The 17,924-nt window shown below is 39.9% G+C and overlaps 2 protein-coding genes across 2 annotated transcripts; one reads left to right on the top strand and one right to left on the bottom strand.

Moving 5' to 3' along the window:
- Positions 1 to 1,597: 1,597 nt before the first annotated feature.
- LOC104415121 (cullin-1) lies at positions 1,598 to 10,876 on the top strand. The gene is made up of 20 exons (XM_010026376.3): positions 1,598 to 1,772; positions 2,331 to 2,498; positions 2,605 to 2,704; positions 3,684 to 3,869; positions 4,029 to 4,076; positions 4,168 to 4,371; positions 4,458 to 4,535; positions 4,648 to 4,737; positions 4,834 to 4,914; positions 4,998 to 5,060; positions 8,104 to 8,139; positions 8,227 to 8,313; positions 8,390 to 8,539; positions 8,625 to 8,680; positions 8,780 to 8,900; positions 8,995 to 9,156; positions 9,351 to 9,494; positions 9,643 to 9,861; positions 9,951 to 10,118; positions 10,220 to 10,876. Exons 2-20 carry the CDS (start codon positions 2,365 to 2,367, stop codon positions 10,319 to 10,321), a joined length of 2,229 nt encoding a protein of 742 aa, XP_010024678.1. The 5' UTR covers positions 1,598 to 1,772; positions 2,331 to 2,364; the 3' UTR covers positions 10,322 to 10,876.
- A 5,651-nt stretch (positions 10,877 to 16,527) lies between these two features.
- On the bottom strand, positions 16,528 to 17,875 carry LOC104415118 (protein SRG1). The gene is made up of 4 exons (XM_010026374.3): positions 17,615 to 17,875; positions 17,283 to 17,530; positions 16,873 to 17,200; positions 16,528 to 16,791 (listed from the first exon to the last, which is right to left on the bottom strand). Exons 1-4 carry the CDS (start codon positions 17,873 to 17,875, stop codon positions 16,531 to 16,533), a joined length of 1,098 nt encoding a protein of 365 aa, XP_010024676.2. The 3' UTR covers positions 16,528 to 16,530.
- Positions 17,876 to 17,924: the final 49 nt, after the last annotated feature.

Raw genomic sequence — 17,924 nt, 5'->3', positions numbered from 1 at the left:
GTCTTGGGATTCTTCTCTCTAGGAAGTGTGACATGAAAATGATCGCATATTGCGATGCGAGATTATGCAACCCGTCCTATGAGCGAAGGTCAATAACCGGTTTTTGTATCAAATTGGGGGATTCTTTACTTTCCTAGAGAACGAAGAAACAACCAATTGTCTCGTTATCTTCGGCGAGAGACGAATATCGAGCCATGGCTAAAACCACATGTGAAATAGTGTGGTTGAGAGGATTACTTCAAGATCTTGGAGTGCATGTCAAGGGACCAACAAGATTGTTCTGCGACAATGATGCAGCTCTCAAACTTGCATCCAATCCTATCGTGCATGAGAGAACAAAGCACATTGAAGTCGATTGTCATTTCACCCGAGAAAAAATCCAGGAAGGGATGATTGAAACACAAGGGATTGGAATGCAAGAACAACCGGCGGATGTCTTCATCAAACCTCTGTGTCAAAAACAACATGCGTATCTCTTGAGCAAGCTAGGCGTCTTGGACATCTACAAGCCACCAGCTTGAGGGGGAGTGTTGGAAGATACGCATAAGATAGGAAAGTATTGTAAATTGATATGTAATATTGTCTATCTTAGGCCTAGAAAGATAGGGATAATTATTTTCCTTTATTATTTCTTCCTTTGTAGTTAAATACAATGTATTGTGCTCATATTACAATATAGAGAAATACACAGAAATTCCTACACCTCATCTCTCTCGATCTACCTTTCCCTTCACATTTTGACAAGACACAACTCAACTCTCAAATTCCTCTGCAGGAAGAAGAACAAATCCACAGGCTAAGAATCCCGCCAATGCACAACCACCAACAAAACTAAAACCCGCAAAGGTGGGCAACGTAAGACGCAGGTAACAAGCTTTCCATTTCGTAGAGCACCGATGAATAACCGCAGGCCCTAATAAGAAGCAATGCAGCTACGTCCCTTCTTTTCACCCGAAATTAAACCCCATGCGTAACGGCGGCAACCTCAGCCGACGATTGCTAGCGCCAAATCTGCTCGCCGCCGGCCGTAGGCCTTCGCCGGTCCAACAAAGGATTTAATTTAATTTTAAAAAAGAGATATATATATATATATATATATATATAGATGTACACACATATTATATCCATTAAAACCCACTATGAAAGTTTTTTTAATCAAACGCACATTCAATTTAAAGTCTATTTACAAAAGAATTTTACTAAATACAATTATATTTCTCCAAATAATTTTGGGCCTTCAGCATTTGCATTAGATTCAAAACCCCCTTATAAATGCTAAACCAACCTAAATGTGTTATAGTTTGTAAAGTTGGAGATTTTTCATGTTACAAAAAAAGTTTGGATAAATTTATTATTTTGAACAAAATTTGAGGTTTTTGATAGTTTTTTTCTTTAATATAAAAGGTAAGGCGATGAAATAAATAAAAAATAAAAAATAATGAAAAATAAAAATCAGCCCTCCAAAAGTTCCCCCTGTTGCTTTGGACTGGACAGCTCCTTAAGAGTTCCCCCTGTTGCTTTGGACTGGACAGCTCCTTAAAAGGCTCTGATCACGACTGCAGAGGCCCGGTTAGGAGGTGGTACAAGAAAATGAAGAGGCCCGGCCACTGGCCGCGGTCGTCTTTCCCCTTTCCCTCTTTCTCTCTCCGGATTTCGCCGCGATTGCGAACGAGCTCCGCCCGTTCCGTCGCTTTCGCCGTCGCGCCGGCGGGGTCCTGCCGCTCCGATCGCCGCCTCCTCCTCCTCCTCCTATCGCCGCTCCAACGAATCAGGTCGGGCTCTTCTCCTCCTCCGTCCGCGCGGCGCTGCGTCGCCGGCGTCGTCGTCCGTCTGTAGTTGCATCTTCTTCCGCGTTTCTTTTGCCTCCTTTTGGATTCGGCCGCACCGGCGGAGCTCCAGCCGCCGCTTCTTAGGGTTGCCTCCATTCTCGTTGCTGCGCGAGTTCTATTTCGGTCGCGGCCGTGATCTGTTAGGCGATTGCCGCCGCTGCGTCTGGGAGTCGTTTGGTTGGCTTGGTGCGGTGGTGGCGGTGGGCCGGCGGGGGGAGGCTTCCCGCTTCGTGTCTCTTGTGCTGGCGTTAGGAAGGAAGCGTGTGGGGGGATGTGGTGGGACGAGGAGGCTTCTCCTTGGGGAGTGATGATGGTTTTGATTAGGGCTTGAACGCATGGAGTTTAATTTCGGGGAGGGCTTGCGGTTATTCATCGGTGCTCTACGAAATGGAAAGCTTGTTGTTGCCCGTCTTACGTTGCCCACCTTTGCGGGTTTTAGTGTTGTTGGTGGTTGTGCATTGGCGGGATTCTTAGCCTGTGGATTTGTTCTTCTTCCTGCAGAGGAATTTAAGAGTTGAGTTGTGGCTCTACAAGGATGAACGACAGGAAGACCATCGACCTAGAGCAAGGATGGGATTTCATGCAGAAGGGCATCACAAAGCTGAAGAACCTCCTCGAGGGGCTCGGGGAGACCCAATTCAACTCGGAAGACTACATAATGCTTTACACGTATTTAGCCCCTCTCGTCTGCTCCTTTTCCACGCATGCCTGCTCGCCGAGCTGCATGATCGTATCTTTTGTCGACAGTTGTTGACTTTGTTGATGTTATCTGCAGAACGATTTACAATATGTGTACTCAAAAGCCTCCTCACGACTACTCCCAGCAACTGTACGACAAATACAGAGAATCCTTTGAAGAGTATATCACTTCAATGGTGAGAGATTAGAAACTGTGTTGTTTGGGCGCTTTTCATGTAGTTTCATGTGGGTATATGAGAAATATGCAAGATATGGTGATAGTTTAAAACTGCTCTGGATATTGAAGTTCCATCTGTTTATCGTATAGCCTATGAGCACAAAGAGTTGCCATTAATGTATGTTAAAAAAATGTTCCAGGTGATGTTCCTCAAAATTAATGCTAGTTTTGAGGTGCTAGTGGGCATTTGTTCCAATGATTGAGGTTTGGGGATTGTGAATGATTGAGAAGAAATTTTTGACCAGAAAAACTTTCATAGCAAAAAGGCATCAGATTCTTAGATATGATGGAAACTCCTTTTTCCAGTGAAAAACTGGATCTTTTTTTTTTGTAGTTGAAGTAGGAATACTATGCCAAGATAAAATCATCAATTCGAAATGATCTGAGAAAAGTACAACACTAATGAGCAATAAGTTTTGAGTTATATGGCAGAGCTATCAAGAAGCCATGTACTCTAAAATGAAGTGATCAAATTTGAATGCTGTCTCCTTGTGCAACATGAGAAATAACCAAGAGTTGTTCATAAATTCAATATCCACCAAGAAGTGTTTTCTATTACACCAATTAGTTATTTGGTGTAAATCTGATATAATTAGTGTGACTGATTAATTGACTCTTCTGATGAAGATAAGGAATGAAATCGGTGTACTTGTGAAGTCCTTGTTGACCTCTTGAAATGCCATATGAAGCTTTCTCCCTTTCCTTTAATCATTCCTTTTAGAGGTAGAAACTATTTCAATCATACTTAATCACCCTGATGGTTGAAACAGAGATGGTAGTATTCATGACATGGACATCCTTCCCTGAGAATATAAGGCTTAGAAGTTTCATAATTAACCCTTCCTGGTTGGAATACAAACTTTTTACTGTTTACAACATATGCTTTGGGTTCTTGATTATTTTATCTCCATTAATTTCGAGGTCTGTCTTTGATTTAGGTATTGCCGTCACTGAGGGAGAAGCATGATGAGTTTATGCTGAGAGAACTTGTTAAAAGGTGGGCAAACCATAAGGTGATGGTTAGGTGGTTATCTCGTTTCTTCCATTATCTGGATCGGTACTTCATTGCTCGAAGATCATTGCCGCCCCTTAATGAAGTTGGCCTGACTTGCTTTCGTGATCTGGTACGTCTTCAGTGACCTATCGTGTGTGATGTCATCTTTCTGCTGAGCATCCACAGAAAAGTTCATGGTTGAAATATGCCAGAATTACGCTTGCTGCAGTTTCACTTTATTATTTTTCATATGTTATTGACCAGTTCATTTCATTGATGATGTTTTCAGGTATACAGGGAGTTATTTGCAAAAGTGAGGGATGCTGTTATCTCTCTGGTATGATCATACACAATCCCCTCTAATTCTTGACAGGTTTTCTAATTCTAGAAATCTCGTTAGTTCTTATACTGGCTTGAATTTTGATTAGATTGATCAAGAACGTGAGGGAGAACAAATTGACCGAGCTTTACTGAAGAATGTTTTGGATATATTTGTTGAAATTGGGATGGGACAAATGGATCGTTATGAAAGTGACTTTGAAGCATCACTGCTTGAAGATACTGCTGCCTATTATTCTAGGAAGGCTTCAATTTGGATACTAGAAGACTCTTGTCCAGATTACATGCTGAAGGCAATGCTTACACTTTATACCATTAGTCTGAAATGTTGCAGCGGATAGTTTCTATCGTTATTAATCCATGTTATTGGCAATCACAGGCTGAAGAGTGTTTAAAACGTGAGAGAGACAGGGTTTCTCATTACCTGCATTCAAGTAGTGAAACGAAGTTACTTGAGGTTGGTAATTGGTGGTACTTTTGAGATGAGAATTCTGGATGGAGTTGCGGATTAACATTTTTATTCAGTCTATCAAGTCTGATTTGCAAGTTTTACTTCCTGTTTTCTGCAGAAAGTTCAACATGAACTATTGTCTGTCTATGCAAACCAACTACTTGAAAAAGATTACTCTGGATGTCATGCATTGCTTAGAGATGATAAGGTGGTTTCTTTGCTCTACTTGATATTTTCCCATTTGGAACTTATAGTTTGTGTAAAGGGAGATGCTTTATTGCTGACTCAAATGTTTGTTTTTCAGGTGGAGGACTTGTCTAGAATGTTCAGGCTGTTTTCTAAAATACCTAGGGGCTTGGATCCTGTTGCAAATATATTTAAACAGGTAATTAACTGTGGACTCGTGCTTTCTCTAGGGAAGTAGATTTTTTTATGTTTTCTCAAACTTATTTTCGTTATATTGCACAGCATGTTACTGCTGAAGGTACGGCCTTGGTCAAACAAGCTGAAGATGCAGCAAGCAACAAGAAGGTATGCACATTTTTTATGATTCTTGTACTTGTTTAGCTTTTCAAACTGCTAAAGTGCATGCTTTTATAAAGCTTCATAAGGTATAGAATCTTAGTAAGTGTTAGAAAATTGTCTGCTTTGAAGGAAATCCTATTTCACTCACCTCTGAGGATTTTTACTAGTAGATTATGGATTTTAGTATCCGAGAAGGCACTTCATCTTTAGTAAAATCACAGAAAGAGTACAAGTCAACACAGTGAAGTGACAGGATTGTAAACATTTTGTGAAACATATATCACAAACGAATAGAGGCATTTATATGTGTGTTGATACACCTCTCTGATTTGGAAAAACAGAAGACACTTCATGATGAACCATTTTGGTCATTGTTTTTAATTAGTCATGAGAAAGCAAGTTTAAGAGGTGATTAGAGGTCATCTAATGCATGCTCCTATTTGAACTTAATTTGGCACATCCTATAGGATTTTCTTTTTCTTTTTCTGGTAAGGGTAAGAATTGTATAGACTATGCCAGAAGGATATACAAGAAAGGAGGCGCGGCACCTACAACAGGTAGACACTCAAGAAGACAGTAGAGTCAAAAAGAGTGTAAGGGTGCTGTGGTTCCAAAAAGAGAAACAAAAGGCGAACTAAACAAAGGAAGCCAAAACCAACAAACGGAAAAGGGGCAACCAACATCAATCAAAAATAGACGAATGGAAACCCCAGCTTCGTTGTAGTCTTCTGTTCCTAGGAGTGTCTGGAACATGTTTGAAGGTCAAAGCCTTATCCTTGATAGCCTTGTGCAAGTGCATCTTCAAAGCCGGGAGGTAGAGGGTCTGATTACGGAAGATAATGTTGTTCCTCTCTTTCCAAATGATGTAGCATAAAGCTCCAAATGCAAAACGAGTCAAAGACTGGTGAAAGCTTCGATCAATAATATTGTTGGTAGCCCAATCTAAATTTTCCAACCAAGATTTGTTTTGCCAAGCAAAGTTACATTTTGCTGCCCAATACAAGGCAAGACTTCCAGTTATATGACAGCCAAAAAACAAGTGATCTATCGGGTCCGGACAGGATGAACAGAATGCACATACTGCATAAGGGATTCTGCCATAAGAAAGTAAAGAAACCTGGGTTGGCGGTCAGTTGCAAGTGATCAGCCAAAGTAGAGTTTGATAGCGAGGAGGCAGCGAAGAACTCCATATAAAAGATGACCATGGCACCGACTGACCTCTTGGGTGAATTGAGTTCCAAGCTGATGCAGTAGTGAATCTACCCAAGGAATGACCAAGCCATTGGAGGCAGTCATTCTCATGGTTAAGCACCAGGAGAGGTTCTCCCTAGTTCGCAAGAGAGGTAGAAACAAGTGATAAGGGGTCCATGCAAGAGAGACCTTCAGCAACCGAAGCCAGCCGAGCTATTCCTAAACGGTAAATTACCGAATTCGAGAAGGACCTGTAGAGTGGGCCCCTCGGGTGCCAAGGATCAAACCAAAAGGAAACTGATAGGTTGTTACCAATACGCCATTTCAAATGCTGCTGAAAGTTCTCACGAAGGTCCAGCAACTTCTTCCATGCCCAAGAACACAAAGTAGGGTGTGCAGCAATCCAAAAGTTTTTGTCCTTTAAGAACGTAGATTGTATCAACTTGCACCACAAAGACTCTTCATCAGTAAAGAGGAACCAAATATGTTTGAGCATGGCAGCCTTATTACTTTCACGAATAGTACAAATACCCAGGCCGCCCTCATTTTTGGGCAAGCAAACATCTTTCCAAGCAACTTTATCTCCACTGGCGCCTAATTTCGGGCCCTTCCACCGAAATTGTCAAAATATCTGTTCTATATGATTGAGGACCGAGCAAGGTAGGATAAATACACTAGCCCAGTAAATCTGAATAGAATGAAGTACTGACCTGATGAGCTGCAAACACCCTGCAAAGGAGAGGAAACGTTGAGTTTAGGGGTGTCAAAAACTGAATCAAAAACTAAACTGAAAAATTCAACTTTTTCGGTTCGGTTTTCATTAAAAATTGAAATTGTTTTTATTGGTTTTTATTGGTTAACCTAACCGAACCGAACCGACAAACCAATAAGAGCTTATTTCTTGGAAACCAAAAAAAAAAAAAAAAAACAAATGCAAAAGCTGAAAACTAAAAGTTGAAAATCAAAAACCAAAAAACCGAACTGAACCGAACCGAACCAAAATTTCGGTTTGGTTCGGGTTTCATTCGGTTCGGTTCGGAAGTTTTTTTAACATTCAATTCGGTTCGATTCGGTTTTCAAAAAAACCAAACCAAATCGTTGACACCCCTAGTTGAGTCCAGGATTGTACTCTAGCGGTGATAGCCACTAATATTTTCATATTTTTTTTATATTAGCAGGCATGTTTTGCATGCACCATCTGCATTTATTTTTTATCACTTGGTGAAGTGAGTTTCGAGGATTGAAGGATAAAAGGGGCATGCATGCACATAATTGCTCGGTCTGAATGTGCGTATGACAAAATTTCTGGGAACAGTAAATTGATTTTTAGCCGTAAATCAATTTTTCAATTTCTATTTCGAACCGAGAAGCTAAAATTTTAGCTTCCGATTTCTTCTTCAAATTTATTTCGGAATAGAAATCTGTTTCAGAAATAGAGAAATCAAATTGCGTTACCAAACAGATTTCTGTTCCCAACCCGTTATGGAGAACGGAAACGAAAATCAAGAAATATAAATTTTATCATGCGTAGCCTGAAACTCTGAAGTTGGAGTGAGAGACTTGAACTAAGGCCACTGAAACTGGCCATTAAAGCGTCCTGTTGCACCATTGCATATTAGTAGCTTGGAAACTCCATTTTCCTGAATTTCTCTCTCTGGCCTATAAAATTAGAATTGAGATTGTCGGTGCTAAGCATTGTTTCACACTTTCACTGGTAACTGGATAGCTGGAAAACTGTTACATGTACACACTGCATAGTTGCATTGATCTACTGCAATCCACTTCAAGATCTCATTGAACAGTTGGTTTATTTGTTATTTTTTAAGTGGTGATCTGATGACTCTTGGTTTATTTGCAGGCTGAGAAGAAGGATGTGATTGGTCTGCAAGAACAAGTAATTTTATTTGGTTTTTTCATATCTTACTTTGTATAAAGGAGGCTGAATATTGACAGGAAGCTTATATAGGTGTACGTTTTGCAGGTTTTTGTGAGGAAAGTGATTGAATTACATGATAAGTACCTAGCATATGTCAACGATTGTTTCCAGAACCACAATCTTTTTCATAAGGTGTGCTGCTGCTGCTGGTTCTGCCTCTGGGCATCCCGTGTTTATGCTTAATGTCGAGTTCTCTGCTCTTCTATAGGCTCTAAAGGAGGCTTTCGAGGTCTTCTGCAATAAGGGAGTCGGTGGAAGCTCAAGTGCAGAACTGCTGGCCACTTTCTGTGACAATATACTAAAGAAAGGTGGCAGTGAGAAGTTGAGTGATGAAGCGATTGAGGAAACACTTGAAAAGGTATTATTCTGCACTAAGACCCCTATTGAGCTAATCACATTACATTCTACTTCTCCTGAGTCCTTTATCTTTGATCATTGCACAGGTGGTGAAGCTGCTTGCCTATATCAGTGACAAAGATCTATTTGCTGAGTTCTATAGGTTACTTTTTAACCATCTCTCACTATTTCTTGCCTGCAATCAGAAGCTCTCTGTGGGCAAAACATATTGACAGAGTCAGCTTTTGGTGAACTCTGGCAGGAAAAAGCTTGCAAGGCGGCTTCTTTTTGATAAGAGTGCTAATGATGATCATGAGAGAAGTATTTTGACCAAGCTAAAGCAACAATGCGGTGGTCAATTCACCTCAAAGATGGAGGGAATGGTTGGTTGCCCTAGTCGTCCCTGCTGATTGACTTGACTGACTTCCGCTATATTTGATGCTAGTTCCACAATTTGCTGAATCACTCTTCTTTCAGGTGACAGATTTGACATTGGCAAGGGAAAACCAAGCCAATTTTGAAGAGTATCAGAGCAACAATCCTAATGCAAATCCTGGGATTGACTTGACGGTTACTGTTCTGACAACTGGCTTCTGGCCAAGCTACAAATCTTTTGATTTGAACCTTCCAGCAGAGATGGTATGCATGTCAGCCTTTTTTATCTTTCGCTGTTTCTTCAGGAAATAATTCTGTATGGTGGGCGTGCAGGTCTACTTTTGTGTAGCCCTGTACAAGTCTCTGTGTAGGCCCTCCCCCCTTTGTTGCCTCACAAGAAATTGCTTTTTGCAGGAGTTTCTCATATCATTTTTTTTTTTGTTTTTGTGTCAATGTAGGTAAGGTGTGTCGAAGTTTTCAAGGAATTCTATCAGACGAAGACGAAACACAGAAAACTAACGTGGATATACTCCTTGGGTACTTGTAACATCATTGGAAAATTTGAACCAAAAACCATGGAGCTGATAGTCACAACTTATCAGGTTTCTTGAATGGAATTGTTCAACCTCTTTTCGGCCCTTCTCTTTTCCTTTTGTTGCCCCCTCCGCAGTCACCAGGATAGATAGAAGGGGTTACATAGCACAAAGTGATGCAAATGGGTTTAATCTTTTTGTTGTTTTCTATGGATAGGCATCTGCTTTGCTGCTTTTCAACACTTCAGAGAGATTGAGTTATTCAGAGATCATGAACCAGTTAAATCTGAGCGATGACGATGTCGTTAGACTTCTGCACTCTTTGTCATGTGCCAAGTACAAAATTCTTAATAAAGAGCCAAACACGAAGACGATATTATCAACCGATCACTTTGAATTTAATGCAAAATTCACGGACAAAATGAGGAGGATCAAGGTATCTATTGTTGCTCGACATTTTTTAATATTTTTTCCTTAGCTTTCACTTCCTATGCAGTGAAATGACTGCAATCTGCCAATCATCAGATTCCACTCCCACCTGTGGACGAGAAAAAGAAAGTAATTGAAGACGTGGATAAGGATCGGCGCTATGCCATAGATGCATCAATTGTGCGCATCATGAAGAGTCGAAAAGTTTTAGGTTATCAGCAGCTGGTTATGGAATGTGTCGAGCAGTTAGGACGGATGTTTAAGGTCTCTGATGATCTCTATCTTCTCCCTTAGTTATGTTTTTTGGCCAATCTCTGTTGCAAATTTTGGCTTATCTTTATTAACTGTGAACTTGTCCATTGCAGCCTGATTTCAAGGCGATCAAAAAGCGAATAGAAGATTTGATCACTCGGGACTATTTGGAGAGGGACAAAGATAATCCTAATTTGTTAAGATATCTTGCGTGAAAAAGTGCTAGTTGGTTGGTCCAGCTACAGAAATTTCTGCAGATATGGGAGTGATGGAGGTGTTCAATCATTTTCCTTCCAGAGGTTTGCACAACCTTTGTCCACCTGCACCTCTTCCACTTAATTAAATGTGAGTGCACCAGCTAAAAGTCTCTCTATATTTTGCCTTGAGAGCCAAGTACGAATGGTTAAAGAATATGCACCCGTCCTGGAAGATATCATGTAGTGATTGGTTTGGTCTGTTACTTGGAGCGGGACCCTCCATCATCTTCGGCTGGTTGCGAGCATCCAAATGACTAGTGATGTTTTCGGGTTGATTTATCCTTGGTCCCAAAAATTTAAGAATGAGACTTTGTTTTAACACAAGTTGTCATTTCCGATTTCTAACTTTCTTATCTTCCGAACTGGAGCTGCAACTAGGTGTTTTACAGCTTTGTTTTATACGGGTTTATCATGGGAGGGTAATTTTATGGTACTTCGTCTTTGTATATGTGATGGTGAAGTAAACTTCAACAATTCGATCAAAATGTCAGGTTAGACATCGGTTTGAGTGCATCGCCTTACTCATGCGGATTCGTTTATGCGAAGTTTCTGTAGACCTATAAAGCCCCATGATCCCATCAAAAACCACGGGAAATCCCGACAATTTGAGAGCAAGATCAGTGCCTTTAGCACTAAGGGTGAAGTTATGTCTCCCGATGTTGTGTGGAAAAGAGCTTTCAGAGAGATCTGGTGCGGTTTTGAATGAGTCTTCAAGTAGTGTTTGGCAATGCACTTGGCCACACGGCACGGTTTCTCGCTGTCTTGGCTTAAAAATTGTCGAAATGAAGATCGTGATTAGTCAAATGTGGCAAGAACCACGAGGTCAATACGCTGACTAGTTGCCAAGAAGCATTGGCAGAGAGATGATGGGAACTGAGGAAGGTGCCCCCTTAATCATTGGGATCACTTACAGCATTCACGCCACTAACGATTGTTGAGCAATGACTAGCAGCTTCTTGCTTTGTGGGAAGGGCAAATTGAAGGGCTCCATGAAGTTGCTTGTGAGATTTTCCGCCGTTGCTTCTTGGAGAGGGAAAAGAAAAGCCATCGTTTGTGAAACAGGCTCTCCTTTGCTCTTTTTTTCGAATTTCTCGTTTTTGGGTAAAACTAGGAAGAAGAAAAGAGAGGGAGAAGATGAGGAGTGAATGAGAGCCCTTTGCTTCATTAAGTTTTTTAGTTGTTAACCAAGCAAAATTTCCGATGAGAAATAGTCTTAATTGGTTCCACGACCAGTTCAACCTAGAAAGATGGTGATTTTGTTTATTACATAATTGACAGGTTCAACCGTCCCCCGAACTTAACCTAGCCGATAACCCATAATTTTACACACATATTTCGAAAATTGGCCGATTCCCAAACAATTTTCGAGTTGAACCTAGACTGCTATTCACCCCTTGGCATTTTAAATAAAAAGAGACATTTGAGGGTGATGAAAGATTCAATATATATATATGAAGGAAACCTTGAGTTGTACGGATCATGGCTATTGGGGGAAACGGAGTTAACAAGGATGTCATTGGACTCTGTTATATAAATTTCCAGTTGGTATATTTGTAATAAATTTACTTAAAACTAATTTTTTAACTACTAATTCTAAATTGGTGCACATGTAACAAATTTATCCTTCTTTAGTTTTTATTAAATTTTTCTATCAAATTGTTGAGTTATATGACAATGACAATTAATGGGTAGACTAGATTAGGATTTCGCCCTCTGTTTGCCCAGTTTGTGATTTTTTTCGCTATTAGTCTAATATAATAGAAATTAACGGAAAATAAATTTATCACAAATGTATAAATTTGGAGTTTTTGATAGTCAAAAAATTAATTTATGGTAAATTCGTCTGTTATCAGTTTATGCTTTTTTGTAGTTAAAAAATTAGTTTTAGATAGATTTATATATCTATATTAACCTTTAAAAATTATATTTATTCATTACGTCTGTTTATTAAGCTCAAATCCATTGTAGCGGTCAACAAGAAAATAATCTCTCATAAAATCTTTCAATCATAATAACCACCTTGATATTAAAGATCACCTTTGATTTTAACTAGCATTTTCTTATTGGCTCAGCCTATTTCCACCCTTAAAATAGATCTATACCTCACCCTTACAACTTACTTGGTCCAATAGCTCTAGTCGGGACCTCATTAATCGTGAGATTGATGAAAGAGAAAAATATACCTTTAATATAGATCAATCAATATGTTGGTTTTTATCAACCTTTCCTAAACCATTGTTTCTTCTTCTTTTGTGGTTCAAATCGGAAGAGTTTACACGTCCATCGCTTTTTTACCAGAATCATCTAAGATTTGAGTATTTCTATAAATTTAATGATGAAGAGTCTAATTTAAAAGAATACCATTAATAAAAGTCACTTTAAAGTTACACCCCTAAAAACTCCTTGTGAGATAAAAATTTGCAGTTCAAGCTTTTTTAGGGAATTTCTTCGGTTAAAGTTGTGAACTCTTTATGATAATGGTTCAGGGGAAATTATATTTGTACACAAATGAACAACGAAAAAATATTCAGTAATGGAATAAAGCATCAACGTTATGATCAATACCGATAGTCTTGTAACAATTTTTGTGGCTTTTATTTTTTTTTAAAGAAATAGAAACTTTCAATCTTTCCATTTTGTTATTGTGATTACTTAATCCTTTACGGTTATTATTGTTGTTAATTTAATAAATTTTGAAGTACTATAGTCATTTAATAAACAGCGGGAGCCTTTCCTCGTGTATTAACATGAAAGCTTCCGTCTTGCATTTCTCGTTGTCACGATCTCATGCCATGATGTCGACAGCACTGGAGTTTGACATGAACAAAGAAATCAGGGTGCAAGCCTAACACGCCTCTCATCAAATCACTCAAAGGGAGAATCGAAAGGTTATGGTCAGCTATTTTGTCCTCACTGGATTGTAGTGTGGGGGAGATCTTGTGCGTGAAGAATTTGGGATCGCTTGCTACTAGAAGATTCAGTGAACACGCGTGAACAACATGCCAAAAAAGAGAAAAAGAAAGTGCCTTTTTAATGTTGCGTGCGCGAGTGCAGACGGTAGGGAATGAAGCAAAATAGACGGCCATCTTCACATGCTTTTCTGTGTGACAAGATTACAAGTCACTCAATTTCAACTCACAAAGAAAAGGACCAGCCCCAGCAATTCCTTGCTCTAAAGCTCTTTTTGTCTCCCGCAACAAGTACTACTTCCAGTAGTCAAAGTTCTCTCCTCTCCAAATTGAACCAGAATTCTCAACAACACTGGACGATGGCGCACTGCTTTTCTTTATTTTTTCTCATATCATCAATTTTTCAATGAAAATCGAAATGTTTCTTGTTAAGCATGCTTAGCACATGCTCAACAAGTGCTCTGAAGGGGATCGTAAACAAGACTAACATCTAAATGCGAGGTTAGGCATTTGCAACTTGTGAAAAGTTCCATTCTTGAGCATTGAATTTGGGACCCGCTTGCTGATCTCACCCCCCAAAAACACAAAGGTATAAACGGAAAAGTGAAGGGGAGAAATGGAGGGGGGGGATGAAGTTCCCAGATGCAGTGGCAAGTTATTAACAAACGACACTTTGCTTTGAGCACTCTTGTTTAATGAAAAAAAATCATATTTTTAGTGCTTGTCATAGTCCCATCAACACGAGTCAAACCTTTCTTTGGCTTCGAAGATCTTCTATGCTCCTCAGACATGGGGTTCCAGAGTTTCAACTCCCTTGTGGTCCCATCAAGATCAAACCGTGACATTTGAAGTTCTTAATTTAATATTCCCAATTGGGATTTTTGTTTTTATTACTCTCCCTTCCCGTTGAATTACAAGCTGCAAGTGGAAACCCTTCATGTGGATTGAAATTAAGGAGATAGACCAGTACAGATACTTTTAGTAGTAGTCAATAGGGTAGGCAGCGATGGTCAGTCATTCCCACCTCGTTACCAATTAAAAAGACACTTTTTATAGCTTGTTCATTCGTGTAACATGCTTAGGGATGCATTATCCTCGTTCTGCTCCATATTTCCGTTATGCTCAGATAGCACCATCTACATGCCATCAAGTAAAGCTGCATAAAAGTGGCAGATTAATCCAAATATAAAGATCCATGGATCTGAACACGGGATTTTTTTGAATATTTCTTCCCCCCTGTACTTTTGATGATGAAAATGCATCTAGAGTTCACAGTGACTGTCTTAATAATTTACAGAGAAATTGATGGGAGAAATTAGATTCTTGTTGCACGCAGGCTCTGATGAAACAATGGGCAGTGAGGTAATCATTTGAAGCAATTTTGTTTTAGGTGAATAATACAATTTTTATATTCCTCCACTTTCTTCTTGTTTGCATGGCATCATCATCCCCTTTCTTCCTCAAGTGCATTTGATTTTTCCATTCCTGCTCATTTTGCTGATTGCATCATCATTTCAATTGCTTGTTATGTCTCCTGAATTGATCTTTGTGTGCATATTTTAAAGTACTTGGTGTGAGCTGAGCTCTGAGGTGGGACATTGCCACTGAGTATAGTAGCTTGCTTTGTTCATAAGTTTCTTGTGAACCTCCATGTCAGACGGTTCTCCGGTATTTGTTTTTATGCTCAATTTGCTTCGACACTAGCATCATTTCAGCTTAAGAATCAGCGAAGCCCACGCTCAAGTTGCTCGGTTAGTGCTTCCCTGGGCACCAATAATATGAACAACTAAAGATTCAACATATGATTGTGGGCTCTCCCTTTTCATCATTCCACTGAGGAAAAGCCGTTCCTCCCGACTGGCTGAGCCATTTGGGTGGAAAAGAAAAAACAAATTGATGGAATGAATGAACTCACTCAAAACTCACGGAGGCGATGATATAAGCAAACCGAGAAAAGACAAATAAGGCGAGATACTGTGAGGAAGATACAATGGAACAGGAAGCCAATCTCTATTCAATTTTGTTACGGTTCCTATATTATACCAGATCAGTACGCTTAATTTTAGGAAGCCATTCAAAATCTGCTTGCAGTGTAGCAACGTTAAACACATCCTAAATGGTGTGTTGGATTCCTTTTGCTTCCCATAACCCCATAAATCTTTCTTCACATTGTTCCATTAAAGTTTCCGTCTTTAATTAATTGAATTCGATGAATTCTAAAATTAGGCAATGATTGTTTACAATATGTTCTCACTTTATATTTTTATGCATCAATCCTTGTTATTTTGCCAATGGCCCTAGTATTTAAGTCTTGAATAACTACTGAGTATAAAAAAAGCAATTGCTGGCTTAATCATGTTAGGGTCAGTTACAATCAATTATTTCATCATCCCTGAACTTTGATGGTGGAATCTTGCTGAACAGAGAGAAATTTCGACTCGAACTTCAACTATGCAAATTGGATGCTAACAAAAAGAGTCTTGAAATTCAATGGCAAATAGAAGCACTTCTGGGTTAATAATGTCAATCTTCTTAACCATAGAATCTACATTAGCTCCGCACGATCATTCTTAATCATGAAGTGTATATCAGAATTCCCCCGTGACCTTCTCGAGGTCTATCATAACTTGAGCTTAATCTAATGAAAGATCTCCATTATTAACTGTGTCAATTTGGTTCTGTTTCTGGTCAGCTTAACACCTATGCTCAGATGGGTTCTCCTATTTTAGCCTCTGTACGATTTTGCTGTAAACTAGATGGGTACTCATGCAGTTCAGTTTTACTTCAGAGGATGGTGCTTAATGGTGCTTAACGTATATACCATTGAAAATATTCTTTTGTCTCGATGTCTGTGGTATTATCGTCATTTGATGCTTTTTTCAATATTGGCAATCTGGTAGGCCAAAAAGCAACAGTCGTGCTTTACATTGCGTTTCCTCCTTAATGGTGCAAGTGGATCAAACCTCATAGACTCACTAATATGGAGAATGTCAAAGGCAAAAAGTTTTTTATCATAAGACCCCACTCATTTTCAGCATTAATGATACTTTACATATCGGCAATAACTCCCACTAACCATACTGTTCGCAAATGATTACATCTGTTTCTGCTACAAAACACCGTCCCACATGAGCAGTTGCTATGTCATATACAGTGACTAACTGAAGCAATACAGACAGACGGTAATTTACAAGGTACCAGTCTACGCCTCCTCCAATTATAGGAAACCCTACGGTGGCGGACTAAGTGGGGCCGCTTTCAACTTGAGTTCTCGATTTGAACCTTAGCGAACTCGAGGGTCTTTTTCCCTTGCAGCTTGTTGGTCACATAATGCTTGCTGTACTCCCCATGATTGTATCTCCTATACTTGCATGGGTTGCTCTTGTCCACAAATTCTGGCATTGGGCCGAGCTCTACGTCATAGCTGGGGGCATAGAACGTAACGATTGATAGACGGTCCTTTTCCTTATGAGTCACGACTCTATGTTCCACACTCTTGTACTTTCCGTTCGTGAGGACCTGCATAAACTCTTTCGGTCAAAAAGCCTATTTTAATGCCTAGATCAAGATTAACATGAAAATGAGGGCCCGGTTTCTTACTTCAATCGTGTCACCAATGTTGATCACAAAAGCATTCGGAATAGGTTGAACTGGCACCCATTTATTGTCCTTGAGTATCTGTAACCCTACCGAGCCACCTTTATCTTGCTGCAGTACGGTCAGAGCACTTCCATCCGAATGAGGACTCAAACCGAGGACAAGATCAGGCCTCGCACAGGGAGGGTAGTAATTCATCCTGATGGCTTGCACGGCTACCCCGAACATCTCCTCGAACATGTTACCTCTCAACCCAAGGCCTGTGGCTATATATTTCAACAGACTCTGGCACAGCTTCCTTACTTCCATTGAATAAGTCTCCACAAGTTCGCTGAAAAATAAGCTTTGACCATCAGGAAACTTGCAAGCGTGGAAGTAAGGACTGACTAACAAATTAGTACTGTCATCATTACCTAAATTCAGGTGGACTCTTAGGCCATAACTTTGGATCCCGAATGAACTTTGGTTCGATGCCAAGAGCAAACATATTGCACCAATCGAGCTTCTGGTCTTCAGAGAACACAAAGGCCTGACCATACCCCTGAACAGTTCCTGGAGCCATTGGGTATTTCTGCTTTTCCTCCAGAGGCAGCATGAAGAAATCCTTTGCCACCTCCTCTATTCTCTCGAACACACCCAAATCAATACAGTGATTAACCACCTAGCAGAGCAACAAAAATGTTGAGGATATGTATAAACGTCTTGCAACTGCTAAAGAAGTGGAAAAAATTATTTCCATTTGTACCTGAAAAAATCCCCACTCCTGGCAGGCAGCTGCAAGTAGTGATATTTCAGCGTTGCTCACATCTTTTGTTCCACTCATAAGCTTAGACAAATCAACAACTGGAACTTCACAAGGTGGAGGCAGAGCGACAGTCTCTAGAGTTGGTCTCTCATCTATATCCCGGACAAATCTCGTGGGGATTTTCATAGGCTTAGACCTTCTGAGTTCTTGAACATCGTCTACGTGACCGACCTTGATTGGAGTAATAGGTACAGGAGACATCGAATGGTTACAGAGATGGCAATGAGTTTTGTTCAACTTTTTTTAAAGC

Source organism: Eucalyptus grandis, chromosome 8 (genome assembly GCF_016545825.1).
Source record: "Eucalyptus grandis isolate ANBG69807.140 chromosome 8, ASM1654582v1, whole genome shotgun sequence".
Lineage (NCBI taxonomy): Eukaryota > Viridiplantae > Streptophyta > Magnoliopsida > Myrtales > Myrtaceae > Eucalyptus > Eucalyptus grandis.
Note: the sequence above shows the minus strand (reverse complement) of the source record. Positions and strands in the feature narration are given on the sequence as shown.